Source organism: Canis lupus, chromosome 5, assembly GCF_048164855.1.
Source record: "Canis lupus baileyi chromosome 5, mCanLup2.hap1, whole genome shotgun sequence".
Classification (NCBI taxonomy): domain Eukaryota; kingdom Metazoa; phylum Chordata; class Mammalia; order Carnivora; family Canidae; genus Canis; species Canis lupus.
In genome coordinates this window covers 59014271-59033714 of record NC_132842.1, presented here as the reverse complement: position 1 = coordinate 59033714, position 19444 = coordinate 59014271, and the positions used below count along the sequence as shown (strand labels likewise).

Genomic DNA, 19444 nt, shown 5'->3' with positions numbered 1-19444 from the left:
CGCAGGACTAGATGCGGGTTGCATTCTGAAAAATCACAATCTCTTTTTCCCAAATGACTGTCTCCCCCCCCCCCTTTTTCCCTTTTTTTGCAGATGTCCTTAAAAGGCTACCGCAAGGCATGGAATAAAATGAAAACCACCAATGAGCAGTTGCAGGCACTTTGCCCCCCCCAGGAAATAGCCAGAGGGAGGCCACAGCTGCAGACCAGAGTGATCCATTAAAGTAATCAGCTCCTTTCCATTCAAGGGGTCCTCTCACTGTTCCCTGTGCTGCTTGGTGTCCCCCACTCTCCAGCCGGACTGCTGAGCACTTCCCAGGCCACATTTGCCTGTGGGGAGTGTGGCTAATTTCATAGCCTGGCCCCTGGAACCGTTAACACTGAAAGAACCACAGGGCACTCTAATGGTTTGACACTTGTTAGCCCACATTTAGTTCACAAGCACAAATGAAAGTGACCTTCCCGCATGTAGGAGTGGGACAGAGGAGGGAGAGCCCACCCATTATGCACTGTGGGCCTGTCCATGGCAGCCCAGGTGTGCAACTATCAAAAAACAGACACCAAAATAGCATGGTGACTGCCTGGCACTCAGCATTCTGAGCTTACTCTTCAGTTGAGAGGTTTAGGTCCTTGACTAGATACCATTGCAAAAGAAAACCAGCACAAAGAAAAACAAGATAATTTCTTGGGGCTGATGTAACCTGTTCTGACCTGAAATAGGCCCACCACCATCCCTGGCATCCCCACCATAATAGTCATAGTACATGGGTTGGATGGCCGCAACAGAAGACTTGCCTAATTCCTTTAACCCTTTCTCCCCAACATCTGGACCCTTTCTAAAGCTGTTTGTTGGCCATGAATGTATGGCGACCCTTTTTTGTCCTTGCGTGTATGTTTGGGACCATCCACCCTGGCCTAGCCCAGAATGTTTTCTCTGTGTCACGATGATATGTGATGAGTAGCTGAAGAAAGGAAACGAATCCTCCAAGTGGTAGAAAGAAGACAGTGGATGGCTGGTTTTCTTAGTCTTGGATATAATCCAGTCACTATAGTCTTCCACCCTGATGTACAGAAATACGCCAGGGCATTCCTCACCACCATGGGACAAGATTCCTCTCAGCACCCACAGATTCAGTTGCTGTAGCTGGCACATCATTGGGTTTCCTGGGTCCCCCTGTGACAAAAGACAGAAGGTTTCAGGTCTTATATGTATATGTGTATATATATATATATGCTTGTACAATTTACTATTTGTTCCAGAAATGTTTTACACTGGTTCTCACTGGAGTTGGGGTACATTATAGCATACCAATTCCAAACTAGGCGGCTGCTACCATAAATTCCAACAAGATGACTTTTTCTTTTATTATACAAATTATTTGTAGATTTTTGCAGTTTGGCAACAGCTTCCTGGTTCCCATTTCATTTTCATGGCCCTTTGACTAAATCCTCACTCTCTTTTGGTTTCTCATTCCTCAAATGTTGATTCCCCCGCTACCCCCCCACCCCACCCCCACTGTTTCTGGCCTGGAATGCTCACAATTTTTCCTTCTCTCTGCTGTGTTTCTATCTTCCATTCAAGCTGCTCCCTCCATCCCACACTCCTGCTGAGGTCAGAGCCACATTTCCCCGGGGAGCACTGACCAGGCTAGGTTCACAGCCTGTCCACTTGGTCGGCACCTGTCGGTGCCCCTGCTCATCAGCCCTGCCCACGCTCCCAGCCTTCCCACAGGAAGTCCTCTGGGACTCAGAGGTGATTCTGCCGCACAGACCTGATCTCCCTTTGAGGGAGTGCGTGGAAGCTTGGCACACTTACCTAGATATGTGACCCTGGCGAGTCACCTACTACTCTCTGAGTTAAAGTGCCTATACTACATGCAGAGCTCCTAACACAGTGCCTGGCACACAGGCTGCACTCAATGAAGAATTGGCTACCATTATTCTGGTGTCTATAAAAGGCCATCATTTTTATGTGAAAAGCTGAGAAATATGAGGACTAGCAACAAGACAACTGCTTGGTATAATTTACCTTAGTTGCCCCACTCCCAGGCCTCCCCTTAAGGGTATTTCTGACCCCTCACTCCAGCCTAGTGGTCCATCTTACCCCAAGAGGGGTTGTCATTCAAAGGCTGGGCAGCCCCCTTGACCTGTGTGGCCTGTCTCTGAGAAGGGCTGGTCAAGCACACATTGCTTTTGCTGCCCCGTGCTGCCATGGCGCAGAGGGTAGAGATTTCATCCCAAGTTCTGGCTGACAGTGATAGGACTGTTAAATAGACTCCTTTAGCACCATATCATGTCTACTTTGGTCAGAGAGGTTCTCTGGCCAAGCATAGCATGGCCTCCCCTCCTGTCACCAATACCACTCCCAGTTTGCCTTAATTGTGGTTTTATAGCTTAAGGAAGAAAAATCATGCCATTTAGGACAAATAGTTTGATGAATGATTGTGCAGTAGACCTCCCTGGCTGTTGCATGGTTTTGCAAGTTGCCATTCCACCTGGGTGTAGAATGCAGTGCTTTTTCTCTTCCTCCTAACCTGTGGGACCTAACTTCTTAAGCCCAAGCAGCTGAGAGAAGTAGTACCAGGTGCTTCTCTGAAGCAACCCCAGCTCATCTCCCAGAGGAGCAGCCCCAGCTTAGAGGGGCTCTTTCATTGTGTGATGCTCAACTTTGACATTGAACAAAAGCCCTAACAGTTGTGAGGAGAAGGGGGAGCAGTGAGTTCAGAGTGATTCTGCTTTGGGTTGGATTTCTGGGGACTCATTAGGCAGATACTGAACTTGGGTGGCTTATCCTACATATCTGAAATATGACTATGAGGATCTCTGGACACTGGAACATATTTCTGAAAGAGGAAAGGATCCTAGGTGGACAAGTCAGTGTCTGAGCCAGTTTGCAAGCACAGTTCAAAAACAAAGGACTGACTGCAGGTGCTCTATAGTTAAAAACCAATAGGTAAAAACCACTCTGAACTTTGTAGATAGATTTAAAGAGGTAATCATTTTAGAGTATGAACAGCTTACCATATTCCATTGAATCTAAGATGCTCTTGAAAAATTTACATCTTTGAAATGAGATGTGTCTTTTAATTGGTTGATGTCAGAGTTCTCTCTCATGATTGATCATAAAAAATGGTGGATTCTACAAATAACAGCATCTTCAATTTGATGAAATATGTACTGGATTGATGGAATGGTTAACAGCAGGATTTTGGTAACTAGCTATATTTTCTAATGTATTTTAACATGTTATCTACTTTAAAAAGTTGTTGGTCTTCTATGGGTAGAGAGACTCATACAAAGTAGGCACTCAAATGTTGAACCAACTTTGGAAAGGCAAACTCACTGCCTAGTGAAAGGTAGTCCTTCATGTATTTGCAATAAAATTACTTTTAGAAAGAATTATCTGCATATGTGTATTTTTCTGCCTTTCTCTAAAATACTTTCCATAAATCATCTGGGGAAAAAAAATTCCCCACCAGGGAATCCTGACACTTAATTGAAGGAGAGTGGATGATCCGCACCTTAGAAATTTTGGAGTAGAGGAGAAAAACTGCCTGGAGATCTGGTGGACCTATGTTCTCATCCTTACTCTAACATTTATTAACTGTATGACCTCTGTAAATCACACTTTCTCTGAGTATGGGCATGAGGGAGCCTGGGCCAGGGGTTTATGAATTCCACACATTTTGCCGAGGTGTAGGACAACCACATCTATACAACTCTCTTCCAGATGGAGGGCAGGGCTTCTTACAGAAAAAAACTCCGATAACTGATGAGCAATAGCATCAGAGTGTAGGCTCTATAGAAGCTGAATACAATGACCCCACCCTGTAGACATGCTTGAAGTATATCTTCATGCATAGTTTGGATTCACACTTTCAGACTTTTAGCCAGTGAGAAAACATCTATGACTTAGAAATGCTTAATCATGTCACATTTAAAATGGTGACTGTTTAGTCCATTTAGTAGATTTTTATTGAGCATCTACTGTCTGCCAAGTGCTGGAGGCAGCTATGAGTGCCAGGTGCCAGTCCCTGCCAGTCCCTCATGGAGTTGACCATGCAATGAGGGAGTCTCAAGGTTCCCTCGAAGTGACCACTGCTCACTCTCAGCCTTTAGCTTTTACTCCATCTTGCTCTTACCAAGCAGACAGCATCAGTTTCCTGTTCCATGTGATTGCCACATCCTGTTTTCTTGAGTTTGTGTAGGGGACATAGGTTGATGTCTTTCACATAGATTTTCCTCAGGATACTCATCGTCATGTGATTTCCTGTCTAGACCATGCAACAGAGAGCCAAGAATTATTAACAAGAAGACATTGCCTATGTCAGCTCAACTACAACTCACGTATCTACATGGGAGTGAGTAGAAAATGTTCTGATAAACCCCTTTTCCTTATAGAAATCAGAACCTGTGTCAGAGTTTTTCTGAAAACTACCTTTGTTTTGAACTTGGATGTGAAAATAACATATTCCATCCTTCTTCTACATCTACAGAGAATACATTTCCTTATTCATTTTCCAAGAATAAGAGAAAACAAGGACAGCTTAGCAAAGAGGATAATCAGTTCCAGTTCAGGGAATAGTATCCCCTTGCCCCACTATAACTTTGCACTCACTTCAGGCTATTTGCTGCCTATGTACTTCTAATTTTGGTGTAGGACTAGAAGAAAAAGGAACACATATAAGAATGGCCACAGAAAAGGCAAGCATTGGAAATCTTGACTTATTACATGAGGGTTCCAGCCCAATACCAGAATCTCAAACAACCTGAATTATTAAGATAAGCTCTAGAATGGTTCATCCAAGTCACCCCCACTGCTAGCATACACACAGCCTCCTCTAGGAGAAGGAAGGCATTAACTGCAGACGTGGGATTCCATCCTGCCACCCAGCAGTTCCGCAAGGCTGGTGGCACATGCAGCTTTCTGCTGAGGAAGCAGATGGGCTGGATCAGGTTGTTGAACTCCATCGCCGTGTCTGTCTTCAGGAGGGCTATGTTATTGATCATGGTTTCATTATCAAAATCCTCATGGATGATGATGTTATTGGCTGGATACTCTTCATGAGCAACCACTTTGGCATCCATCTTAGCTATACCAACTATAACAATGACGTCCTTCCTAGAGAGAGAGAGAGCAAAGGAAACTTGAGAAGCCAAGGCACCATGGAAGATTCACACTTCCCTGTTTTTATATTTAATTTTTGTTTGTTTGTTTGGAATACTCATCCACCTCATTTTTCCTGGGCTAATTTTTACTCATCTCTTTGGATCCAGTCCCCAGAAAATCTTTTCTGAACCTCTAGGCTTGTGTCTTCCTTTGTGAGCCCATAGCAACTTGGGAATTTCTCTATCTTAACATCATTTGTCCCACCACCAAAAGATAATCTGTTATATCAGGGATGATTATCTTCATGCTTTTCCCATAGTTTTATTTTTTGTTTATGTAGTCATTGTTACATCAAAGATATAATCTTGACTCCTGATTTTAGCACTTAAATTTTAATATAAACATCTTTTCATATTACAAACTCTAAGTACTCTTCAGAGAAATTCTGATTTTAATAATGATGGAGTTCATTCGGGTGTTTTCCCTTTCTTCTCTTGGGGATCACCCAAGGAACTACAAGAATGAGAAAGGCTGCAAACACCATGAAGCAAAGAGACACAAGAAACTCCAAATATCAGAATCAGAGGAAGGGCTAACAAAAGCAAGGGGAGACAGCAGGAGTGCAAGGAGTTCTAGATGATACCTACCCCCACAAAGTCAGAAAATGCTGGTCAAACATGCTTTTCAGCAAACAAGTGGAAAGAAAACAAAACCATTGCCAAAATAAAGGCCAAATTGGAAGCAGCATGAAGGAGAATAGATAACACAAAAAATACAGTAAGGGACACAGAGGGAGGGACTGAGAGAAGTGGCCAAAATGAAATAGATATTAACAAAGATTTTTATTTATTATTATTTTTAAATCACAATTTTATTTTTTTTTAAAGATTTTTATTCATAAGAGAGACACAGACAGAGGAAGAAGCAGGCTCCCTGCAGGGAGCCTGCTGTGGGACTCCATCCCAGAATCATGCCATAAGCCCTGAGCCGGAAGGCAGCCACTCAACCACTGAGCCACCCAGGCATCCTTAACAAAGGTTTTTTAAAATTTATTTTTATTGGAGTTCAATTTGCCAACATATAGCATAACACCCAATGCTCATCCCATCAAGTGCCCCTCTTCAGTGCCTGTCACCCAGTCACCCCCACCCCCTGTCCACCTCCCTTTCTACCACCACTTGTTTGTTTCCAGAGTTAGGAATTTCTCATGTTCTGTCTCCCTTTCTGATATAAAAAATAGTGAAAGGGAAGAAAGGGGAAAAAAAAAAGAAATGAGTGGGAAATATCAGATTTTTTAAAAATTGGAATTCAGTTTGCCAACATATAGCATAACACCCAGTGCTCATCCCATCAAGTGCCCCCCTCAGTGCCTGTCACCCAGTCACCCCAACCCCCCGCCCACCTCCCTTTCCAATACCCCTTGTTCGTTTCCCAGAGGTAGGAGTCTCTCATGTTCTGTCACCCTCTCTGATATTTCCCACTCATTTTCTTTCCTTTCCCCTTTAATCCCTTTCACTATTTTTTATATTCCCCGAATGAATGAGACCATATAATGTGTGTCCTTCTCCGATTGACTTACTTCACTCAGCATAATACCCTCCAGTTCTATCCATATTGAAGCAAATGGTGGGTATTTGTCGTTTCTAACCCTAACAAAGATTTTTAAAGGAGAGAGAGGAAAATAACAAATGTGGCAGTTAATGGTAAGTCAGCAGATCACAAAGAAAGTCACCCAAATAACAAAACAGATAATAAAACAGATAATAAAACATTTTATGATATAATTTAAGAAAATTTTCTGGAAATAAGACTTCAGTCTACAGTTCAGAAGTGGACTCCATATCCTAGGAAAAAAGGGATACAGAATGATCAACAAGGAGACATATCCTTGTCAGCTCCCAGCAGGAAATAGATGGCATACTCAAGGTAAGTTGGGGGAACTCTACAAAGGTCTTGGAAAGATGTAGGAAAATCACAAAGAATAGTGCAGTGCCTGGGCACCACGTGGCAAATCCAGCTTTCTGCTGAGATAACAACCAGGGTGTTCCTGTGACTCTAGGTACTAGAGAAGGGGAGGAAGTGCTCGGAGCTATGGGGATTAGGTCACTTGGCTGGAGGAGGCAGCCAGTCTGCAGTACCCCTCAGTGGAGTAAAGACCTTGACCTCACTCTCCTCGCTTCCTCTGATCTCTTGCCAGTGTTCCCCTTGGCCAAACCCAACTGGAACCCAGAAGGTAAGAGTGCCTGTGGTGTAACCCACATAAGTTAGCCTTCTGGGACACAACAAGCTAGAAAAGAGTAGAAATGGGAGAGATCCAGCATAGCTAGTAGCTGGTCTTCAGTGACAAAGGACTCCATGGGCATCCAGACAAAACCTAATTAAGTCATCTTAAATGAGGCCATATAATTTATTGCCAAAGGAACTTAAGAGAATGAAAGGGGGTACAAACAGCAGGTATACTGGGATAAATGATCACACACCTACAGAGGAGAAAATCAGAATGGCTTCAGACTTCAGTAAGATTTAATACCAGAAGCTGGGGGTAATACCTATTAAGTCTCAAAAGGAAAGAAGGCATGATCTATGAATTCTATACTTGAATTGTCATTCAGGGGTGCCTGACTGGCTCAGACAGTAGAGCGTGCTACTCTCGATCTTGGAGTCATGAGTTTGAGCCCCACACTGGGTACAGAGATTACTTAGAAATATTTAAAAAGGGCAGCCCCAGTGGCTCAGCGGTTTAGTGGTGCCTTCAGTCCAGGGCGTGATCCTGGAGACCCGGAATCGAGTCCCACATCAGGCTCCCTGTATGGAGCCTGCTTCTGTCTCTGCCTCTCTCTCTCTCTCTCTCTCTCTCTCTCTGTGATGAATAAATAAATAAAATCTTTAAAAAATAAGATTGAAAAAAGGTGTCATTTAAGCTTGAGGATAGCACATTTCCGAATATAAAAAACCCAAGGAAATATGGTTCTTGGGAGTCTTTTAAGAAAGTACATACCTGAAGACAAATTTTAGCCAATTCTAGTGTGGAATGGAGAAAATCCAGCAAAAGAGTTGTCAGTAAGTGTGGAATTCATTTTAACATTGGACTAAAATTTAAAACCTTTTAAAATTTAGGTTGGAGTAAAAATGTAAACTCTGGCAGTAATTAGATGGTATTACTGAAGCTGAAAAGAAAGTTGGGAGGTAGGCATATATGTCTGTTTTCTCTTTTACAAGAGCCTGAACATATTATTTGCTTACAGCTAAATTATGAAGTAATAAGAATGTGCAAATATGCATATGCATCAAGGTAAACATTAAAGAACCTATTATAATCTATCAAAATGGTGTGGTGGAGAAGGAGAGAGAAGTAAAAAGATAGGACTTCTAGCATTGGCCACAGCAGAGTCTAAAGAAGACAGTCCAGAAAGAAACTGATATGTAGTCATCTTCCATGAAATTACAACTCTCAGATGAACACCAGAAAACTCAAACTTCCCAAATTTGTCAGAGGAGACCTACAAAACAAAACAAAGGCCACAGAGTGAAAAGAAAAGAAGCAACAGAAGCAGAAAATATAACCTAAATTAAAAACAAGAAGTAGGAGTTTCATTCTGAACATCAATTCAGAGCAGAAGAGCAAGGAGTAAGATAAAGAGAGGGCTCTTGATAAGAAGGAATCTAGTCAGGCAGCCCCCGTGGGTCAGCAGTTTAGCACTGCCTTCAGCCCAGAGCGTGATCCTGGAGACCCAGGATCGTGTCCCGCGTCGGGTTCCCTGCATGGAGCCTGCTGCTTCTCCCTCTGCCTGTGTCTCTGCCTCTATCTCTCTCTCTCAACTGTCTCTCATGAATAAATAAATAGAATCTAAAAAAAGAAAGAAAGAATTTAGTCTCCAGTGTAGACCTCATAGTCTCAAACACCTGTAGCACATGATATAATGTTCACAAAGGGAACACTCCAGGAAATAGAAAAAGCCAGAAGCTTGTTCATGATAGACTTTAACTTACCTTTGTCAGCCTAGGACAGATCAAGATTACCTTTCCCAATTTCAAAGATTTTATTTATTTAATCATGAGAGACATATATATAGAGAGAGGCAGTGACACAGGCAGAGGGAGAAGCAGGCTCCATGCAGGGAGGCCGACGTGGGACTCGATCCCAGGTCTCCAGGATCATGCCCTGGGCTGAAGGCACGCTAAACCGCTGAGCCACCGGGCTGCCCTCCCAATTTTATATAGTAAATTGTACACCAAAGACAGAGAATGAACTTTGAATTTTCTCTGTGGAAAATATTCACATGGATCACATATAGCAGAAGGACAATCCCAGCAAATTCCTAAGTAGATCTGATCACTATGTAGTGTAACTCAGAATTCAGTAATGCTGGAAAACAAAATAGACCAAACACCCCACCACCTAGGTATTTAAAAGCCCTTATCTTTAATAAAACCCTGAGGCAAAGGGAAAATCCAGACCAAAACTGGTTGACCAGATAAACAGTAGTAATGAAAACACTACATGGAAAGCAGGACCTTTCTGGAAGGCTAGTTGGCTGGCAATGGCTATCAACATTAAGTCCAGTCTTTCCACTCCTGGGTTATTCATTCTACAGTATATTGCGTGTGTGTGAAATAATATATGTACAAGTATATCTACAGCATTTTTTGGTCTGAGTAAAAGATCGCAAACAACCCAAATTTCCATTAATAGAGAACTGTGTAATTATAGTAGAACCATTTTGGGATACTGTGCAGCTGAGAAATGTGGGAGGTCCCTATGTAATGGTAAGAAAAGATGGCTCAGCATTCCTGGTAGAGTGAAACAAGCTACGAGTGTAATACTGTGTATGGTGTGCTACCAGTTGTAGTGTGGTTGTTATATTCGAACTGTGTCCTGCTGAATTTGTAGGTAAAGGCCTAGCCCCAAATGTGGCCATATTTGGACATAGGACCTTTAAAGAGGTAATGAAGATTAAATGAGGTCATAAGTGTAAGGCCCTAATCCAGCAGGACTGGTGTCCTTATAAAAGGAAGCAGAAACACCAGGAACACACACACTAAGGAAGGGCCATGTGAGGACAGAGTGAGAAGGCAGCGGTAAGCAAGCCAAAGAGAGAGTCCTCAGGAGAAACCAGTCCTTCTGATCTTGAACTTGATCTTGGACTTCCAACCTCCAAAATGGTGAGAAATAAATTTCTGTTGTTTAAGCTGCAATGTCTGTGGTATTTTGTTATGGCAGTCCTAGCACATTAATACGGGGGGAAGGAAAATTCTTTCTCTGTCAGTAGATAGAATCAATATGGATAGACCTATAGGTATATTACAGATATCTGTAAATGCATTGAGTAATTAAGGAAGAATATTCAAGAAACTGATGACAGACTATGGTTTAAGACAGGGAGTTAGTGTCTGAAGGCCAGGGGAAAGAAGCTGCTTTGGTTTCTCCAGAACATTAAACTATGTATATGTATAGTATTTCATTTAAATACATGTATTTTCAAAAAAAATAAATGCATATACTTTCAAATAGTAATTATAAATCATAGGTGTAAGAAAATTCAGTAGCTGTACAATATTCCATCAAGGATTTATACTATTATTTAGCCAATTATAGTAATTATAATCTCTCTCCCCATACTTAGTGTATATATACATTTACATACACATATAAGGCATATAAATAGTATATATAAAGATACATATGTAATTACATATTACTTATATACTATATATTATATGTTATACATATGAAAGAGTAATTAGAATTTATTTATCCATGATAATTGGACATTACATTTCCAGTGTTTTATGTGTAACTAACCATTCTATGAACAATTTTCTGCAACCACTTTTCCAGTGGTTGAAATTATTTCCTTAATGTTGATTCTCAAAAGTGAGGTCATTGGGTCAAAAAGTAAGATTATTCCTTTAATAATATTTGAGGGGTTTTCCCTGGTTTACAGGAACAAATATTTACTACATAGAAGTTGGGGAATAGATTGAAGTTCAAAGAAGAATACAGAAATCATGTGCATTCTGAGCATCCAGAGATAAGTGTTCTTAAGCATTTGCTTATTTCCTTCAAGTCTTCTCTCTATGTACATATATCTGTGGCAGACCTGTTGTTAAGGCTTGAGGTTAAGTGTTTTAAGATATAGGTTCCTATCAATTCACTTAACAAGACTAGAGGAAGGACCTCTAGTATCAGGAGTCAGTGCCTGTGATTTCAGGAAAATGGGAATGGATATCCTTCCTATGGAGGATGAAGGAACACTCATTTCACCTTGCAGTCCCCATAGTAGAGAACACACTGGACAGCATGAATTTGGCAACTGATGATTTTAGGACCCCAAGAGTCCTGGCAGAACAAGTGCAGAGTCAGTAAAATGTCCTGTTGCCCTGTTTCCAGGAATCCACCTTCCAGGCCTCCCCAAGCCGAGCAGGAAAAGGTCCCTCCGCCCCGCTCCAGGGGGCTGTGTAGGCCCCAAAGGCAGAGGTACTGGCCTGTTCTGCAAGGCGGATGCGATGCTGATGATCCAGAACTCACTAAGGATGCTGCCAAAAGCCAGGTGGGTGTATTGGGAATCCTGCAGCGACACTACCCACGGGAATTCCTTGTCGTTGACCAAACCCTCCTCGGAATTTTCCATAATGTTGGTTTTCTGGATGCCACAGCCTGCAGAAAAGGTAGCGGAGAGGCCTCACTGTTGGGGCAAGGAGTTGATGACCTGTGGCCACCACCACCGTGTCAGACCTCAAGACTCCCTCTCCTGCTGGTTCCTCGCTCCTTCTGGCTCTCCATCTTGGTTGCCACTAACTCTGCCACCCCTCCCCGACCCATTTCTTTTCCTAGTAGGTCTCCTTCTCCGTAAAAGATTCTTGATGGCATCTTTGAGTCTAGAAATAACTTTAGGTACCAATAATCACTCTCGTCTTGGGCACTTAGAGCACACTCAAGGCAGTATTGGAAAGCATCAGTGGTTCTCAATGTGGTCCAGGACCCCTGGGAGTCCTCAAGACCCTTTCCAGGGTCTGCAAGATTTATTTAAACTGTTTTCATAAGAACACTAAGACAGTTTTTGCTTTTCTCACTCTCATTCTCACACTGGTATGTGGTGGAATTTTCCAGAAGCTACATGATGTCATCACCCTGATGGCTAATAGCATATGTGAACCTGGGTATTCTTGTGTTTCAAAATTTTCCCAGTTTTTAATTTCTAACATGGTAAAGATGGGAAGATATAGCCTCATAGCAAAAATTCTTTTGGGGGGGATTCTCAGTAATTTTTAAGAGTTATAAAGGGGTCCTGAGACCAAAAAGTTTGAACTCTGCTGATATACACTACTTCATATAATTTCTCCAACAGAACTGGAGGTGGACACTATATCAATCTCCATATGCAGGTGAGAAAATTGAGTTCTAGAGCTGGTCCAAGTTACACAGCTGGTAGGATACAAGGCCAGAATTCAAACTTCATATACCCTCAGCCTGTCACAGTCTCTGTTCCAGCCACATTTCATATCCTCAGATTTGCCCTTGCTGTGCCCTGCCTGAGCAGTTGGCATACATGGTTCCGCCAGGTCTATTTTGCTTGCCAATGTATCCCTAGAGCCTAGTACAGTGCCTGGCCCACAGTAAGTACTCAATAAATCAACTGGTGAATGAACAAAAGCATTTTGCCATATCAAGCACTCCCTGAAGTCTTGTCATCAAGAAGCTAAAAGGTCCCACCAGGTGGAGGCTGTATCTTGCCCATGCAGGCCTGCTTGGCCTTTGCCTTCCCAAGCCCTTGAGGAAATTGCCCCCAACTGAGCAGTCTCTTGGGTAGTCTGGACTTTGTTTCAAATGAGAGTTAAATGTTGACTAAAGTTTTAAAAAATATTCTCCCCCTGCCAGGCCTAGTTTCACCCAAGATGCTGTATTGCCCTATATAAAAAAAGAAGTCCACATTCATAGAATCATGAAGAGAGTATAACTATGATAGAGCAGGAAGGACCTTTGAAGTTCAAAGCCCTAGGCTGGGTGAGCCAAGCCTCCTACTTCACTGGGTGTCGGGCACTTGATGGGATGAGCACCGGGTGTTATACTATATGTTGGCAAATTGAATTTAAACTTAAAAAATGATAAAAGGTTTCATTGGAATAACAATGCTGAAGTAGAAACACAGGAACCTGGTTCCTGAGTGTACCAGATGCACCACAGGCTCCCACCCAGGCACAAGGGAGGACATCTCCCACCTTTTGGCACCTGGGGGGATGAGCCCCAGGAAGAGCAGGGTGGGCTTTTTGAACAAGCCTTTCTGTAGCCCGAGGATCCCTCTCACCCAAGGATCAGCTGTGACATCAGACTGCTGAAGCCAGTTTCCCACATCCACGCCTCATGTTCCCCTTCTTTGCCTAATTCCCACCACCAATGCCCGCTGTCTGAGTCATCGTCCCTCTGGATCCCTCTCTGAACATCAAGGGCCATGAGCTTTTCCCAAACAATTCCCCCTGTCATGTTACAGAGAAAGCAGCACACTCACTGGCAGAAGAGTGGGAGACATAGAGCAGTACTAAGAGCATCCCGCGCATCTCTGCCATCCCCAAAGCGAACTGCAGCGGACACCATGGGCAGCTGTGGAAACACAACATCTGAAGGCACAGGCTTTTCCTCTCCTCCCCAAAGTGGTGATTTCCACACCCCCGCCTCACCCTCCTCAGCATTGGTTGCCCTGACTCTTTCCTTCGCATTGACAAGGCTTCCAAGACGTGGGACACAGACCTGTCACGTCCCAATTGCTTGGTTCCGTGCAGTGAAGAGCTCAGGGACCAGCTGCCCAGCACTGATATCGTTACGATAGGTAAGGGGGCCCACAGAAAGGAGGCAGCCCACGCTCGTCAGTTTTCTCCTCGATCCAGCCAGGATCCTCGGGCTTCCCAGAGAGTTGGGGCTCAGAAAGTTGTTTTTTGACTATTGGAATTTGACCCCTTTCTTAACTCCATAGCCATAAAATGCTGCTAAAAGAAAAAGCAGGGTTTAGTGTGAGGCCACCCCCACTTTTGCTGTCCTGCTATACTTGGCTGGCTTAGAGAACACTGGAATTTCTTTAACTACTGACACCTTGTACTTGTACACAGTAACTGACTGACATTTAGCTCAGTGAATTTGTGCAATAACCCTGTGAGGTAGATAGCATCACTGTTCCCATTTTACAGACTCAGAAGCTAACATTTGGACCCTGAGAAGCCTGGCCAAGGTGACACAATGGCTAAGTGGTGGAGCTGGAATTTGAACTGAGTTCAAAGCCCATGTGGGTCTCATCATCCACCCCATCACCAGGCCCGCCCTTGCCTCAAACAATGCACAATAGCTGTTCTCAGTCACCATGTTCCACTCATGACACTGGGTGTTTCTTGTTGTCTGGATGGCTCTCAGAGTCTTCTGTGAACTGCTACAGCCAAAGGAGAAATGAACTCATTCTGACTACACAGCAGAGCTCAACAGAGAGATTCCTTCTACCACCTTGGGAAGAATGTCCCATTGTGGCATCACAGTTACCATGGTTTCACCAAGCAAACGTCTAGATATGGAGACCTAGGAGGAGCCGGGATGAAAAGCCTGCCTATTTCTTAAACTTAGCAGGACTCTTCTGGAAGCCTGGCTTTCCCTGGGCTTGGCCAAGAATACATCCCTTTTGCTAGATCCCAAAGCCCGGTCCATGCAGCTGTGGTCTGTCTACCTCCTCAGCACCCACTCTGTGCTTTCATGACTTTGTCAGACTGGATGGTAAAAAGCCCACTACTAAGCTGGATTTGTTTTTTCCAATCCCCATGAGCATTCTGATCTGGAGCTCAGTTTTCCTTAGCCTTTCAACTTGCAGGTCCAAGCCAAGCCACCAGACTGGCTCTGCCAAGCCATGGGGCCAGATGGGATCTGCCCTCCTGCCACTGTTAGCAGCTTTAGTTTTAGCACAAATGCCAGGACTCGAGAGAACTGTTGACAACTTAGTGGTAAGATGTAACTCCATGGAAGCAGAGGGCTCACAGGCTGCTGGCTCAGTCGCATGAAAGATATTTATTGGACAGGTAGGTGAATGGCTGAATGGAGGGAAAGATGGCTGGAAAGTGAAGCCTGACTCAGAACAGAGCCGCTATCACCTTCCCCTTGAGATTCCCCTGACATCCTGTGTGCCTCCAATAATCCATCACCTTTAACACCAATGATTGGCCTCTGCTGGGAGGACAGTATGGGAAAGATCTGGGGCAATGGGGGAAATGAGAGTTGACCTTTCAGTCTGTTCCACATCGTCGATGTCAAAATGCTTTCACATGTATTTTCTTGTTCACGATTCACAATCACCCTGCCAGGATGAAGGAATTACTTGAGCTTTCCCCATGGGAAAATGGTGACTTAGAGAAAGTCACTGGCCTACAACCATACATCTGGAAAGTGGCAAGGGCAGGTCTCCAAACCAGATCCTTCCAACTCCAGGGTAGTGAGCTGTATTCAAGTCTGCGTTTTTCAGCCTGGACCTCGTGCTACCTGATAGGGGGCTGAAGCAGAAGTGATGATTAGGGCAAAGCCAGGAGTGGCTCTTTAAGAGTGAGGATGCTGAGAGCAGTGGCTGAGACTCCAGCTCTCTCCAATTCCTCTTTAATTCCTGCATGAAAAGAAGCCATGTGGAGGTCACCAGAAACATTCACTCTTAACAAGAACAATTTAGCATACTTTTATAACAATAAACGCTCAGAATCCTTCAGGGACCCACCCAGCAAACTGTATGAACAGAGGGCCTCAAATCTTCAGCCTCTCTGGGTCACTTAATGCAAATCACCAACTTCAGATAAACTTTTAAAGGACCCAACACCATTTTGTAAATAACCATTTAATTCTTTAAGGTTAATAATAATATTAATGGCAATCATAGTTTTATATCTTGGAGAGGAAATTCACTTGCAATCTTATACCATGGGCTGCATATCCAGGATTGTGACAGCGTGAAACATATGTAATTTCTCAGCAGGTCACTTTCTATTTTTACTCTTTATTTTTCGAAGTTAGAAAATCCTAACTCTCAATTAAAGGACATATGAAATTGCAGCAAGTTCTGGAAAACTCTGGCAGATGGTTCTGGGTATTCAGATTGACAGGGACTCCAAAATCATGGAGAGATTTTTTTCCACTCTGCTGATGACTGCCCTCAATTATTTATGGGCCTGCCCGTCATGCTCAAAACCTAGGGTGTTAAAAATTTCTTCTGGGTAGGTTGAAAGTTTCATCCTAGGGGATAGTGATGGTTGGATTTCTAAATCACTTGGTTGCTTTTCCCTCTAGAAAGTATTTTTTCATGTTCTGTTGCAGTTTGGGAAAAGGATGTTTAAACATGCCAATAACGGGATTCCTGGGTGGCTCAGCGGTTTAGCACCTGCCTTTGGCCCAGGGCATGATCCTGGAGTCCTGGGATTGAGTTCCACATCAGGATCCCTGCATGGAGCCTGCTTCTCTCTCTACCTGTGTCTCTGCCTCTCTATTTCTCTCTCTCTATATATATGAATAAATAAAATATTTGAAATAAATAAACATGCCAATAAGCTTCACTTGAGAAATGAACAAAACAACAAAAAAATCGGATACTATTTCATTTACATATCACACATTTTCCAAGTGTTGCCTGCTACTGATCACTGGTTTGTTGAACTTTAGGCAAAATGTATGCTAGCACAATATATGTCATTGTTATTGTACACTGCACAGTATGACTTTGATACTGATGCAACATCCTACAAAGTCCTTTGAGCAGGACTTTGAGCAGGATTTTTGTCAATAGTTCATGCTACATTTTCTTTGAATTATTTTTCATTACTAACAATGCTCACTGAGAACTTCCTAGCAGCGGTATGATGTCTACTCTGAAGAAATTTGAGTTAGGATTTTGCCATTTAAATGCAAATCACCTGCTGAGCAGAAAAAAAAAAAAAAGAATTTCTTATAATGCCTTCAATTCTGGAAAAAAATATCTATAATTTATTTACCAAAGAGGCCATTGTGTTCAGTTGAAAATGACAAAAATGCTTTAATAGTTTCATGTGATTATTTGGCAATTTTATTTTCAGATACCTGTGTTGTATTTGCAGATTTTTTGTTAAATAGATCACCCATAGAATGTTTTTCTAAAAGTGTTTAAAACAGAATGTCATGTTTATCATATTCTTAATGCCTACAGAAAAAGCTTGTGTGCAAGAGTTTTTCAATTTTTATCTTAATGAAATGCATTTCATTAACCAAATCATCCAATCTGCAAGCCAAATTACCCAATTGACAATCTTTGAGATTGGTTGACAGTCAACATTTCTACCACATGTAGCTAATATATCTATAAATGTAAATTTCCCAATTAAAATTCCATTTTAAGTTATTCAATTTAGAAGGAACTTTTAGGAAATTTATTTCTCTCTCTTTTTAAATTTTTGTTTACTTATTTATTTATTTTAAAAGATTTATTCATTTATTCATGAGAGACACACAGAGAGAGGCAGAGCCATAGGCAGAGGGAGAAGCAGGCTCCATGCAGGGAGCCTGATGAGGGACTCGATCCCAGAACTCTGGGATCACGCCCTGAGCTGAAGGCAGATGCTCAACCACTGAGCCATCCAGGTGTCCCCCTTCTCTCTCTTTTTTAAAAAAGATTTTTATTTATTTATTTGACACAGAGAGAGCACAAGCAGGGGGAGTAGGAGAGGAAATTGAGAAGATGGTACAGTAGAATATATTGTTGATGTGGATCTAGGAGAAGGTTTCCTAAACAAGACACAAAGAGCCCTAACTGTATAATATTCTCAGCAGGTTCTTCGCTGAGCAGGGAACTCAATCCTAGGACCCTGAGACCATGACTTGAGCCAAAGACAGATGCTTAACTGACTGAGCCACCCAGCTGCCCAGAAATTTATTTCCTATTGTCATCTAACAAGACTAGAGCTAAACCATTACCATTATCCTGTACCTACCTACACATTCCACCCTCTCTCTCATTCTCTTGCTCTTTAACAAGCTCATCCATAGACATATATGACTAAGCTCTCTGCTCATGGTTCTCTAGGATGTATATACTTAGGAATAGGAGTGCTAGGTCAGAGAATATGTTAGGATATGCCTCATTCTAGAAGATAATGCTAAATTGTTTTCCAAGATGGTGGAAGCAATTTACACTCATACCAGCAATGTAAGGTGATCCTGCTGACTCATGTTTGTCCTCTCCAACACTTACTACTGTCAGCCTTAATTTTTGGCCAATCCAATGAGATATAAAGGGATATCTCATTGCTAAGGTTGAGGATATTTTCCCATGCGTTTATTGCCTGTATGAGTTAATGCTTATGTCTTTGGTCCATTTTTCCTGTTTGGGTTACTTGCCTTTTTCTTTTAAAAAAAAAATTTACTTGCCTTTTTCTTATTGAGATGTAGGAATTCTTAGCACATTCTGAATATTGTTTACTATATGTATTGTTAATATCTTCTACCAATTTCTGGCTAGTGTTTTCTATTTTAATTTCATTATGAGGTTTTCAAATAAACAGAAATATTAATTTTTTTTAATTTTTTATTTATTTATGATAGTCACAGAGAGAGAGAGAGGCAGAGACATAGGCAGAGGGAGAAGCAGGCTCCATGCACCGGGAGCCTGATGTGGGATTCGATCCCGGGTCTCCAGGATCGCGCCCTGGGCCAAAGGCAGGCGCCAAACCGCTGCGCCACCCAGGGATCCCGAAATATTAATTTTAGTTTTAATGAAGTGAGATGTATTAATATTATACAGTTAGGGCTCTTTGTGTCTTGTTTAGGAAACTTTCTCCTAGATCCACATCAACAATATATTCTACTGTACCATCTTCTCAAATATTTAAGGTTTTGTTCTTCACATATAAGTCCTCCACCTATCTGGAGTTATTTATTTGTTTGTTTGTTTGTTTGTTTGTTTATTGTATGGTATGGGCCCACTTTTTCCCACATGAATACCCAGTGATGGCAGCATCATTTCTTCACAGATCTTCAGTGTGACCTCCGATGTACATGCTGGAACTGTTTCTGAGAGCTCTCTCCTGCTACGCTGGTCATTTTGCCTATATCCCTGTGCCAAGTCACACAATCTTAAGTATTAAAGCTTTGCAAAGTTTTAACTATTTAGTAAGGCAAGTGCTCCCACATTAGTTCTTTTTCTATAGGAATGTCTTAACTGTTTTTGATTTGTACTTTCATGTATTTTAGAATAAACTTGGCACCTGCTACCAACCAACCAGCCAACAAACAAAACCTTCTAAGGTTTATTAGAATTGCATTGCATCAAAAAAATTGCATTGCACCAATAGTTCAGTT

General features: G+C 42.3%; 2 protein-coding genes and 1 long non-coding RNA gene across 15 annotated transcripts in view; 2 read left to right on the top strand and 1 right to left on the bottom strand.

Moving 5' to 3' along the window:
- CFAP263 (cilia and flagella associated protein 263) overlaps positions 1-11646 on the top strand; it is a 40184-nt gene extending 28538 nt beyond the window's left edge. For 7 of the 8 annotated variants that reach the window (XM_072826893.1, XM_072826889.1, XM_072826899.1 and 4 more), the window contains one exon: positions 94-3398. In XM_072826893.1, coding sequence (XP_072682994.1) covers positions 94-222 — 129 coding nt within the window. In that variant the 3' untranslated portion in view covers positions 223-3398. Of the gene's footprint in view, positions 1-93; positions 3399-11500 lie in introns of those variants that run through there. The other variant, XM_072826890.1, reaches the window with a different exon arrangement.
- Positions 402-13705, bottom strand: PRSS54 (serine protease 54). The gene is given in 6 exon segments (XM_072826901.1): positions 402-1173; positions 4142-4273; positions 4863-5117; positions 11592-11767; positions 13617-13665; positions 13667-13705. Coding segments are annotated over 6 exon segments (1188 nt in total). The 5' UTR covers positions 13703-13705; the 3' UTR covers positions 402-633.
- Positions 13475-19444, top strand: part of LOC140633812 (uncharacterized) — a 68546-nt gene continuing 62576 nt past the window's right edge. For 2 of the 6 annotated variants that reach the window (XR_012031413.1, XR_012031412.1), the window contains exons 1-2: positions 14497-15159; positions 19117-19223. This is a non-coding gene — a long non-coding RNA (uncharacterized lncRNA). Of the gene's footprint in view, positions 15160-19116; positions 19261-19444 lie in introns of those variants that run through there. The other 4 variants (XR_012031410.1, XR_012031411.1, XR_012031414.1 and 1 more) reach the window with 4 other exon arrangements.